The following is a 13,582-nucleotide window of genomic DNA, read 5'->3' on the forward strand; positions in this document are numbered from 1 at the left end:
TCTATAAGGTAACTCCAGTATACTGCCTACTCTATAAGGTAACTGCAGTATACTGCCTACTCTATAAGGTAACTCCAGTATACCACCTACTGTATAAGGTAACTCCAGTATACCACCTACTCTACAAGGTAACTCCAGTATACTGCCTACTCTATAAGGTAACTCCAGTATACCACCTACTCTATGAGTGGGTGTATAATAATAAGGTGGTATTTGTTTGGGTTTCCTTCTGCCAAAAAAAAAGTTTGTTATCCATGAACTTTGACTGATTGTTGTTTTGAAAAGTGTAAATTCAGTAGGATCTGATGATAACCAGAGGGAACCAATATGCAGAATTTGTACAAGTCCCTTCCCCAAATATGGTTCCCAATTTTAATTTTTTTTCTAGCTGAAATCATCCAAGATTCAATAAGAGAAGAAATTAATTTAAATTTGCAAGATATTCACTAAGAAATGATGGTAGTTTCCAAGTGTTAAAAATATGATGAAAGATAAAATGACAAACATCACTGACTGAATGACAAAGGGAAAACAAACATTTAACCCTCTACAACTATGTCATATAAAAACTATCCATGATGTATATCAATTGAATGTGTTTATAGGATTTGATACTTTTATTTCAGATGAGGTACATACATGACCAAAATTATTTGTTCAAACATATACCTAAAAAATATTTCTATGATACTGATATATGTAACCTCGGTGGATTATCGTGTATCATGTTATATACAAGGATGATTCTTAATCCTTTTTGATAGAGTATACACTACAAAGCCAAAGTGTTGAAGGGATAAGATGATTTTTAAACCACTTTGTAAGAATATAGAATATTAGTACTTAATTGTTGGGAGCTAATAATCTTACATCAAGTTATATCAAGCTACCAGATCAAATTAAGGCTTCAGTTCAATTCTTACATTTAGGTAACATTTTACTACGTTGAAGTCATGAAAAAAAGGAAAGTTAAAAATCTACCTTACATTTCTATAGTGAATATGTTCAAAAATATCTGAAATATTTCTTTTTGCTGTCTTAAATTATTTAGAGGAGCAAAAAAATCTAAACTATTTTAATCGTTTAATTTTTCACCAACTGTTATTTGAGATTACTACTTTGAAAATCGTAAAAGCATGGAAAATTAATGTTTTGGTCAATCCTGCATTTTTTTTTCAAATCTTGGAAGAAAAAATTGAAAGGAATTCCAAAGGTGTGAGATGCAAGTATTCATATATTGATAAATTTTAAAACAGGTCAAATAAAACGGAAACACCAAGATATGTTTTAATAGAAATCCGAAAAATACTAAATATACAATAATGAATTTGCTAATAATTCAAACTTAATTGATTTAGATTTAAAATCTACTATCAGAATGATAATGGTATAATTGTAAATAATTCTATAAAAGGATGTAAATTCCAAAATAAATATTTATATGAGAATGGAATAATATGAGGATACTTAAGTTTCAAGTATTGTGTTTAATTCAGTTTAATTTCTAAATGATGGAGATAGAAAAGATAAAGATTAGGTTAAATTGAGCGTAATATAGCGTGATATTACCAGGTGTACTCCAGGATTTAGTAGAATATAATCCTTATTTTATATTGACCTCTGATATCTACACAGCATAGATCATTACTCGTTTTATACTTCGCTGCCGCCATTGTCACTACCGTCATTTTTTGGCCAAGAAGTTTGAAAATTTGAATATTAAATAACCGTTTTAAATTTCGTTAACCATAAAAGGCAGAGCTTATGGTAGACATAACCTTTTTCAAAAGGTTAAATTTAATATTACAGTTGAGAAGACAGAAGAACCCCGACTTTTACGGAAAGTTATGTGGTTTTGTTATATTTTGCTATCGGAGTTGTTTTTTCATTGTTGAGTTCACATTTAGAATAAGCAGAAGAATTTGGTATTGTTTTTTACAACATGGTTTATAGACATGAAAATAATTAAACTGTCTCTTCATTGTGTTTTATTAACATGCATTAGAATAATGCTAATTCATGTGCATTTAAGATAAAACATTGTGATAAATAGACCTATTGTTGCGACCAAAATCCATTAATTTTCGTAAAAGTACAATAGATAGGTATTAGTTTACCAATCTCGTAAAAATGCCAGTGATAGTATAATCTTATAATGACTAAAATGAAAAATAAAAAAAATATTTAAATATTAAAAAGAATTATGACAATATCAAAATCTAGCGACTAAACTGATTTTCATGACAAAAGTATTCATTTCAATTAGTAATTTTTATTCTATTTTTAAACAATAAGTGTGGATTTATATGTAAATGCTATCGTATATGCTTAATTTCCGTCATTTGAGAAAACTGATAACAAATAAGCCTAAGACAAATTGTAAATAATATGAAATACAGGATATTACCATATCAAATAAATTAATTCATTATCATAGTCATACAAACTATGACGTAATTACAAACGAACATGTAAATCAAGCAAAATTTTCTTTATTTACAAAACAGTTCAATTATCTTTTCTTTTATTTATTATTTTTTGTAATTGACGTCAGAATATATCCATATTCCATAATTAAAATGATATATGATTTGATGTATTTTTATTTCCCTAAATTACGTATTCATATTCATATACCGGTATATTTTTATTTATATTTGATTTTTTTTTTCAAATATTAGGCAATATAGAAGTTTATCTAATATGTAACTGATAAATTACATTCTCATATTAAAAAATAGATGAGAAACAAACTTAAAAGAATTAAATTAAAAAATGCAAATTTATACTGTAGAAATTAAATGTCCTGCTTTGGTTAAGATGATAACTGGAAAATTTGCATAATTCTAACAATAACGAAAAAATGATGCTAGTGACATTTTTGTGCAAATCTGAAAATGAAAAAAAAAAGGCTAGTTGTTCTAATTTTCATTATATGAAAATTCCTATGTAAAGTTTTGAAAACAAAAATAAGAAATCTTATTTTACATCTAACTGTCTAAAAAAATACAACAGGGTGAAAAAAAATAGTGAACATTCCAACAGTATGTTTTCTGATGAAGTCATTTACCAAAGAATCTAGAAATAAACAAAGCGCCACCTGTGGGTACCACCACTTGTACCACTCCATCTTACTATCTGTACATCAATATTTATTTAACTCTTAAAACAACATTGTTAAAGTTTTCTCATTTATTATGAAAATTTCCCAGCATCTGTTGTATGTTGTTAGTACCCTTTGAAAGTCACCATCATGTTGTTCTTTGATCAGAGAAAAGGCAAAAAATTATACAATTTTGGAAAAAATCTAGACATTTACTTTATATTTCAAAATTTCCCAGTACATTTGCATCAGTTGTATAGGACCCTGGTCTGCACTGCATAAATAAAATCATATGACTAAATGTATATTTAGAAATACTAAAATGGTCATTATTTATGAGTGATTCTAATATTTTTGTGAAATATCAAGCTTATTCTTCCTTTCTTGTAAATAAGTAAAAGATTTATGAGTAAAAACATCCATTGGTGAACTTTTTTTCTATTTATTCACATATATATTAGACGAAGCCAAATGTAAAATACTTACTGATTATCTTTTACATTAAATATACAAATTTTGCATGTTTTAGTTGAAAAATTCATGAAAGCTTTTATGTTTAGTAAATCATAGGTAAAGATAATATGTAATTATCTAAAATAAAAAGGAAATAAGGAATAAAATATGGCTTTACAGATGAATATAATGGTACTTTTTACATTGTACTGGTAGATTAATTATTGTTAAAACAACTTGGACATTTTTTTATTTTTTGTGCTAATTTTTAACATATGCTGTATGGCAGATGATGTAAAATTTTCTAAATGTTTTCTACTTTTTTGCTGCTTTAGTCCTACATAAAATTTCCAAGTAGTGTATATAGAATTTTGAAAATGACCATGCATAGTTTTTTTCATATTGGTTACGTTATACCACCTAGATTTATACAGTAATTTGAAAAAATACCGGAATTATTACTTTCTCTCCTTTAAGCTAGTTCTTAATCAATTTATAGAAGCTAAATAAGTATTTTCAAAAAAGGAAATGCAAAAATAAAAAAAAAAAACATAAAAATGAAATCAAACAGGTTATGGAAAGCCTTAATTTTTTTTTTGGTTTTCATGTATTTATAACATTTGTGCAGAAATCTGTAACAGTGCAAAAGTGGGTTGAACATAAAAATACCTTTGACAATCAACAATTCTTAAGAAAATATTTATCTTCAAAGAGACCTGTCAATCAAATGCCTCATTAAAATTATACATAGTCATTCTTATATTCAGTGTCCACTACAAATTAATTTATAAATTAATTATGAGAAACGAGGCACATCAGAGCACAACAGGTCCCACTTTACAAGTTGAAGTGTTCATTTATTATTTCCATATGGACAGAATTTTGTAGTCATGGGAAATTGTTTGATAGGTTTAAAGTTCTTTATAGTGTAAATGTAATTAATTAAATTAAAATTACTAAGTAAGTAGAAGAACCAATGTAGCTAGGTTTCTTTCAATTTTAAATGCAATATGTTCAAATGAAAATAAATAACAAGATAACAATAAAATAAAACAAAGTATTTTTGCAAAAATGAAAAAAAAAGCAATAAAACCAGGTTCAATCCACCATTTTCTACATTTGAAAATGCCTGTACCAAGTCAGGAATATGACAGTTGTTGTCCATTCGTTTGATGTGTTTTATCATTTGATTTTGCCATTTGATTAGGGACTTTCCGTTTTGAATTTTCCTCGGAGTTCAGTATTTTTGTGATTTTACTTTTTGACCAAAATAATGGTTTCTTTACTACCAAATTGTTCATGAGTTGAAAAACACTTTTTAACTTTTCTAACTTTTTCACATCAAGTTTAGATAAGTTAGAGTGGATATACTTATTCATTTTTGTTCGTGAAAAAAACTCTTAAAAAGTATCTGCAGGTTTTATTCTGCACCGAGACATAAACACAAAAAAATTTGCATCATTTGTAAAAAAAAAAATACATACTATAGTGAAAGTTTTTTTTTTTTAAATATGGTTTCTAGATAACTTTAACAAAAAATCTCTGAATTCATTTCCCAAAGTCTATAAAAAGCAGGTTCAGTATGTAGTACATTAGCTACCATTAACTGCAGAAATATATGCTATTTGAATACTTACACTTAGACCTTACACACAAAAGATCATAAATAACATCAATTAAAAAAACAATATAGTCAAATATTTTTTGGAAAAATAGAGTTTCTAGATTACTGAAACAAAAAATCTCCAAATTCCTTTCCCAAAAGTTTCTGAAAAAACATATTTAGCATGTAGTACAAGCTACCATTAACAACAGAAATAAACATTTATGCCAAACACCGACTTGAATAAGTTTGGAGTGTACTTACTTGCCAAACACAGGATTAAGTTGTTTGGAGATATAGTTTTCCTTATCATTGACAGTATTATTTCCAAGTCGGATAACAAGATACGGATCAGCTTTTCCATTTATATCGGCTGGATGTAGTTCTGTTGCCTAAAAATTAAAAACAATCCTGATAAACAAAAAACATTCTACACAGCATTCAAATTTGATCTGGTCCTCCGTCATTAAAAATATTTTTAGCAATGACCACATAATACCGGTAAGTAAAGTTTAATATTCACACGAATTTCTCCATTCCTCTCCGTCACATTATATAAAATATTCTTCAATACTTCATCATTTGATATATTTTTTTTAAATATCATAAGTTTAAATTTTCTGTTTATAAGTCAATGTTATCAAATACATTAGACCTAATACACAAAAATATAATACATAAAACAATATATTAATCCTCAAAACACACGTATAATCGTCTTTTTATAACCATATAAATAACAGTACCCAATGTAAATATTTTTTAAAACTTCTCATATGATGCCAATTAAAACCTGATATAGTTAAATAGAGTATTTAATTTGACAGATCTTTAAACAAATAGTAGGGAAATTGTCAATTTAATATGTTAGTTTACAGCTGTAGAAGAGAAAATGATACTATAATATGAGATTTATTATAAATCCGTGTTGTATACAGCTGTATGTACATCTGTACAACCAAATCCTTTATTTTATACTCAAAGACAAAGAAACTAAATCTTTATTATCATCATAAACATATGGTCTGAAGACATCAAATCCACCGAAACAGGAGAAAGATCAGGAAAATCTTAATTTATAGTTTAAATTTAAAAATAAAATTTAAAAAGTATTAAACATATGACTATAAGGAGTAATAAGAATATTTAGTAAAACAAAAATTTAAGACCAATACAATTTTTTCTCTCTCAATCTATGTTCAATTCTATTGGTTTATCCAGTGAGCACAACAGGTTATTGCCATGGGTACATGTCAATGAGACAGCAGTCCAATCATATACCATAACATATGGTCTTCAACAATAAACAAGAGTCAATATAATATGTACAACTCTAAATGGACCCAAGAGTCATGAATATATTTAACAGAGACTGTCAAAGACCTGCCCTTATTTATACTAAAAAATAAGAAATAAAGAAAGAGTGAAAGTTTAACAAAATAAGTTTATTAAAATATCTAAATTTTCCTTGTACCAAAATACTCAATTGACAAAACTGACAAACAATCTTCATCAAATAGCTTTCATTTTAATGACACACAATCTTCATCAAATAGCTTTCATTTTAATGACACACAATCTTCATCAAATAGCTTTCATTTTAATGACAAACAATCTTCATGCTTTCATTTCAATGACAAACAATCTTCATCAAATAGCTTTCATTTTAATGACAAACAATCTTCATCAAATAGCTTTCATTTTAATGACAAACAATCTTCATCAAATAGCTTTCATTTTAATGACACATAATCTTCATCAAATAGCTTTCATTTTAATGACAAACAATCTTTATCAAAAAACTTTCATTTTAATGATGATGGATTGGTGTTTAACATCCAGTGACAAACATTACATGCATATCAGGAACATGTTTATGTGAAACGAATATGACTCCTGCTCTTTTCTAGACCAACAAGCTGAGCCAGATTTTTTAATGTGCTTGTTCAGTCTGCAGGAAGACATGTCACCCTACCTGGACACATTATTCTGACTCTGAATTAACCAGTCCTGGCTTTTACTCCTAAATGCAGCATTTTAAGCAGAGAAACAGCCAAAACAAATTTTGTGATTTTTTAAGTCTGTGGTTTGATCTGGCCAGGGATGACCTCCCACACTTGAGGTAAGCATGCTACCACTTTACCACAGATTGTTACATAATCTCAGTCTGACATTTTTAGTACTGTTATAATTCATTAAAATGCTCTGATTTGTTTGTGTTGGAGGATTCAGAAATTTCCATTCTACAATACTACCAAAACAATAATTTATTGAAGGAATAATACTTTTGCTGCTGCTCTACATCTTTAAAGTTTCTGGAAGGTTTTTAACTTTGGTCTAAAAAAAGTACATTTGATAGGACAATCAAGACAGTTGCTAGTACCAAAGCATTAACTTATATTCATCCATAAATACTACATATATTTTTGGAACATATGCTTGGGCCATAAATGCATACATGTATCAGCACTGATATTTGTAAAAAGAATAAGAAAAAAGATCATATATAAACAAGGAATTATTTGAATCTGGAATAATTATGAATTCTGGAAAATTAATTAGAAATGTATGATGAAAACTAACCCAACTAAATAGGGTTAGCCATGCGCGCATGGCTAAGGTTAATTTTAATTTCACTATCATTTCAGTATGAACTAACTAACCCCCCTTAGCCATGCGCGCATGGCTATCCCTATTTAGTTGGTTTAGTTTTCATCATAAATTACTCATCAATTTTCCAGAATTCAAAATTATTCCAGGTCCAAATAATTCCTTGTTTATATAAGAATTTTATCATTTCTTCTGAAATTTCATACCTAAATTTAAGTTGCAAGGTTGATAATAATCAGACAATAACTAGCTATATAAAGAAAAACAATGTTTGAAAAAAATATCCACAGAGAAACTTTGAGTGTATCTTAAAAAAGTTAAGTCATATTTCAATGAAAGCTTTATAGAATGTCAATACGATAGTTTACAGTGATGTAAATCTTTAAAAAAAACAAAACAATAAATAGTATGTTAAGTGAAAGTCTATATATATGTCAGATATAAAGTAACAAAACAACAATGTGTACTTTAATCAGACAAATTCAAGCAAATTATATACCAAGAAAGATAACTCTATATTCATTGTGTTCAATTAAACTTTAGAAATTCACACCATGGACAAGGGGAATTAACTCAAAATGAAATTCCAACAACTCATGACATCAAAATTAATTTTTTTTTAATCCAGTTGTCCTTGGCCAACTTATAGTTATACAATAAGTTTTACAATGCATTTTAATATATTTTACTTACTCTTAAAAGTTACATATTGTAAAAAATGTTTTAGTTAGTTATCGGGTTTTGAGGATGACTTAAATTTCTCAATACAATATGAATTTAAAGCCAGAAAGGGAAGTACATTTTGTGATTTTGAAAATAATACTCATCAGACAGGTCTGAAAATAATACTCATCAGACAGGTCTGAAAATAATACTCATCAGACAGGTCTGAAAATAATACTCATCAGACAGGTCTGTTTCTTTTATGTGAACAAAACCTATACAGGTATTACTTGTTATTTTTTCATATATCTTGATATAAAATTGAATGGTTTATAAGGGTTTAGGCTGTATTATGCAATAATTGAAAAATATAATTTTCTTGCCGACCTATGTAAACTAATGACACTCTACAACTACTCCTTTTTAATGGTACTTAAATGATTTCCTTCAACATTTTGCAACAATAATATCCTTATGTGCAACTTATTGACCATTTAGATGTTCTCATTGCAGCAAATTGGCTTCCTAATGATGCTTCTCCAATGAATTGCTGCTCGACCTATTACAAATCAGTGTTAGATCAAGAATCGGAGCAGGTTTATTATCTCCTATTATTTTCACCTAGCAGAAGTTGACATGTCTACACTATTAACCACTGAAAATAGGTTCTTAAACAATAGACCAGGGTTAAGCTCTAAAACATCCTGAGGTATAGATAAAATTTGAATAAATTAAACGGATACCACTGAAAAAAGGGTCTTGAACAATAGACCAGGGTCAAGCTCTAAAACATCCTGAGGTATAGATAAAATGTGAATAAATTAAACGGATACCACTGAAAATAGGGTCTTAAACAATAGACCAGGGTCAAGCTCTAAAACATCCTGAGGTATAGATAAAATGTGAATAAATTAAACGGATACCACTGAAAATAGGGTCTTAAACAATAGACCAGGCTCAACCTCTAAAACATCCTGAGGTGTAGATAAAATGTGAATAAATTAAACGGATACCACTGAAAATAGGGTCTTAAACAATAGACCAGGGTCAAGCTCTAAAACATCCTGAGGTATGGATAAAATGTGAATAAATTAAATGGAGATACCACTGAAAATAGGGTCTTAAACAATAGACCAGGGTCAAGCTCTAAAACATCCTGAGGTATAGATAAAATGTGAATAAATTAAACGGATACCACTGAAAATAGGGTCTTAAACAATAGACCAGGCTCAACCTCTAAAACATCCTGAGGTATAGATAAAATGTGAATAAATTAAACGGATACCACTGAAAATAGGGTCTTAAACAATAGACCAGGGTCAAGCTCTAAAACATCCTGAGGTATGGATAAAATGTGAATAAATTAAATGGGGTCTACCAAAGGTCTGTTATGAATAACAAAGTCTTTAAACGACAAAATATGAGTATTTGGACCATATGTGTATGGTCATGACCATACATGTATGGTCCAGGTTATTTTAAAATAAGAAGAATATAAACAACTACTTCAAGGAGTAAATTAAGAATGATTTTTTAAAGTATTTAATCATTTGCTGCTTATTGTTAAACAATTAAATGTGAATATTAGTTACAAGTTAAAATGATAATAAATGCATATTTGGCATTGTCATTATCGATTTTTCCTTATGAAAATATAACTTCAAGAAGTCAACTGTTTTACTCACAGTCACTTGTGGCATTAAACTCTCTTTTTCATTTTATTTTTGGTGCTTCAGTTTTTAGTAAATTATTTTTTTTAACTATTTCAAATTATTTTTAGTCCATGCTCCTATTTATAAGATTTTACAATTACAGTAGTTTATACGTACATACTGCCCTTTATTCGTTTAGAGAATAAGATTACAGGGGCAGCACATATAAACTACTGTTATTGTAAAATTGTATGAAAAGGAGCAAGAACACACAAATTAAGTGAAAATAAATAGAAATAAAAGAACAGAGTTCCAATATTCCCGGCGTTGACATGTTTAATCTATCCAAGGTACAACTTAAAAAAAAATACTTATAAATATCTTAGAGAAATGAAAGCTTTAGAGCAAATGCAAAGTGATTTCCGTTATAATTAACATTTCCAAGGGACATAACTCATTAAAAATATTTGATCAGCACATATTTTTAAAAGTGTCAAAGACATTGCTGATATAAACCTATGATATAAGTTTCATAAAATTCTGGCAAGAATTGTACACATGGGAGTGTTAACAATGCAATTTTCCATATAATTAATGTTTCCAAGGGGCATATCTCTTTTAAAAATAATTGATCGGCACTGATTATTTAATTTGTCGGAGACATTGATGATACAAACCCATAATATAAATTTCATAAAAATCTGGCAAGAATTGTACACATGAGAGCGCTAACAATGCAATTTTCCATATAATCAGTATTTCCAAGGGCATAACTCTTTTGAAAATAATTGATCGGCACTGATTTTCAAAATTGTCCGAGACATTGATGATATGAACCTATAATATAAATTTCATAAAAATCTGTAAAGAATTGTACACATGAGAGCGCTCACAAGGCAATGCATTGTGCGGGGGACAATTAGAAGAAATAAAGAAAACTAATCTAAACACTGTGGGGGAAAGATAAAAGGCCCATGCCCCAAACGCTTATGATTTCACTTACGGACCAAATTGTCAATGGAATAAAGACACTTAAAATACTTTAAATGGACTCAAGCAAAGGCAAGATAAGATGTACACCAAGATTCAGACAATATGTCAAATATAAAAGATTTCAGATAGTAACTTGTGCCGACTTTGGTTCGGAGAATGAGCTTTGTGTTCCTGCGAAGGCAGCTAGAACTTATTTCGAAAAAATTACCTTAATGGCCTAAATATTCATATGGTCTGGCCTGTTATTAACCAAACAAGTATATACCTATATTATGGATTAAATATGTGTCGAGTTTTGTGATTGGATAACAACACAGAGATGTCAGTATATATTCAGGAAACTGCCGGGGTATATACAACATTTTTACCCCAATTGGAACCTCAACAACGTCATCATAACACCTGTTACTATGTGACGTAGTCTAAAGCTATACAGAACACTTAAAGAATGTCAGAGGCTCACAGAGGGAAAATAATGACGTGCATCCGTCAATAATACCTTTTTAATTTAAAATCACGCAATTTACACTCCAAATTCTTAAAACTAATGTTATAAAAGTGTTATTATAAATAATTACATACACGATACAATTATTTTCACAGCAAATTACAAAATCCTTCATGTATGCGGAAAATATCAGGTTGGGTTTTTCCCTATATTTGTTGTAAAAAATAGTCAAACAGAAATACAAAGAGTAAACATGAAATCTAAAAACTTTGTTGAAAAAATATTCTTAACACAAAAAAATGTTTGTCAAGATGAAAAAAAGTGCATTTATATGAATTACTCAAAACATTAAGAAACAAAAAACATGTAATGAATATATATACTGCATTGTGAACAAATACCTGGTACTGGAAAAAAACATTAAGGCCAAGTAATCCGTAATATATGTGTAATTCAGGTCTCAGACAGGGTATATAATGTGACATTCCCGCCTTAGGGTTTATATCCCCTTCCCCTACGGCTCAAGGAATATAAACTCTAAGCCAGGAATGTCACATCATATACCCTATTTGAGACCTGAATAACATATAATATGGTTGGACCATATGAGTATACACATATGGTCATGACCATACCCGTATGGTCCAAATACTCATATGGTCCGGAACATGTATAAAAATAAAAAAGGTTTCTAAGGAGACAAGCACATTAATATGTTGCATGGTTATTCTGTATATTATGGTTTATAATACTGTTCAATAATTTCACATTTTTCATAGGAAAATTTTAATTATCCCAGAGAACCTATTTAATCAAAATATTTCAGATGATAAGGGCATATATCTTTTAAATGGTTAAATTTCAAATCTGCAGTATTTTATAATTCATGACATGTGACCTGTTATGTAAATTCTCTTAATAACACTCATCGTAGGCAAACGTACAAGGTATTTACTGAAAAGACATAAACAAAGAGAAGTAGCTTACCTTTACAACATAAACTCGCACTAAAACTTTGATGGGTTCATTACCAGGTAATCCCTGGAACAAACCAAGTTGTGGGTTACCTCCCCCTATTGCAGTGTCCTCTATATCATCTGGCAGTGGTATCTTGTAAATCTTAAGTGATCCCTAAGGAGGAAAAAAAAATAATAATGTCAGTATAATGAACAATACATTTTTTTATTATTTTTTGTATAATTGTTCTTTTATACACTAATTATCCAGAATAGAAGACAAAATCTAAGATTTCTACAATAATTACAAAAATAAAAGAGGAACTTATGCTCAGTTTATTTCTATCAATTTTCATATAAAAACTTTGTCAAGATCCCAGAAAAACCTGGAATATGGTAATCATGGATTTACCTTAAATTTACCAACAACTCGACTTTCATCATCTTCTGCTGATCCTGTACTTTTACCACGATATAAATCAAAAGTATGCAGCCAATCTGTGAAGCCATTGAATTCCGGCACACTTTCTAGTTCAAATGGATAAACCTGAATATATAAAACATTATAAATCAGGCACGGTATAAGGACATCATTCGTAAATATAGCTCAACATGCAGACTTCTTATACGTTCAGGTATTTCACATCCAATTTTTTATGGAAATATTCTTTATAAAGCACAAAAATGTCAGTATTCACCTCTGAAACTAACAAAACCTTTAAATAGACTTATTAAGAAGGGATATAGTTACGATACTGTTGTCAGGTCATTAAAGATTGCATATTTTGGCGTTGATATTGATTCACTTATAAGGTCTTTGCATCTGCACTAAACACATTTATTTAAAAACCAGTTGTTGGCATGACACGGGTTATGTTCTTCTCATATATGTTATGATGGTATGATACTAAACCCCTAACGGGAAGGATTGTGCCTGATATTCATATGATGAAGACATAATCTTTCAATCAGTTTAATTGAAGTCTGGAGCTGGCATGTCAGTTAACTGCTAGTAGTCTGTTGTTATTTATGTATTATTGTCATTTTGTTTATTTTCTTTGGTTACATCTTCTGACATCAGACTCGGACTTCTCTTGAACT

At 29.1% G+C, this 13,582-nt stretch overlaps 1 protein-coding gene across 13 annotated transcripts in view; it reads right to left on the reverse strand.

The window, feature by feature from the left end:
• LOC127734527 (otoferlin-like) overlaps positions 1–13,582 on the reverse strand; it is a 184,107-nt gene that overhangs the window by 41,989 nt on the left and 128,536 nt on the right. For all 13 annotated transcript variants that reach the window (XR_007997662.1, XR_007997650.1, XR_007997658.1 and 10 more), the window contains 3 exons: positions 12,894–13,028; positions 12,513–12,656; positions 5,424–5,551 (listed from right to left, as the gene is read on the reverse strand). Coding sequence is in view for 4 of the 13 variants with exons in the window: in XM_052244494.1 (XP_052100454.1) it covers positions 5,424–5,551; positions 12,513–12,656; positions 12,894–13,028 (407 nt within the window). In the remaining 9 variants the exon portion in view is untranslated. The remainder of the gene's footprint in view (positions 1–5,423; positions 5,552–12,512; positions 12,657–12,893; positions 13,029–13,582) is intronic.

This window comes from Mytilus californianus, unplaced genomic scaffold (assembly GCF_021869535.1).
Source record: "Mytilus californianus isolate M0D057914Y unplaced genomic scaffold, xbMytCali1.0.p SCAF_1, whole genome shotgun sequence".
NCBI classification, from domain to species: domain Eukaryota; kingdom Metazoa; phylum Mollusca; class Bivalvia; order Mytilida; family Mytilidae; genus Mytilus; species Mytilus californianus.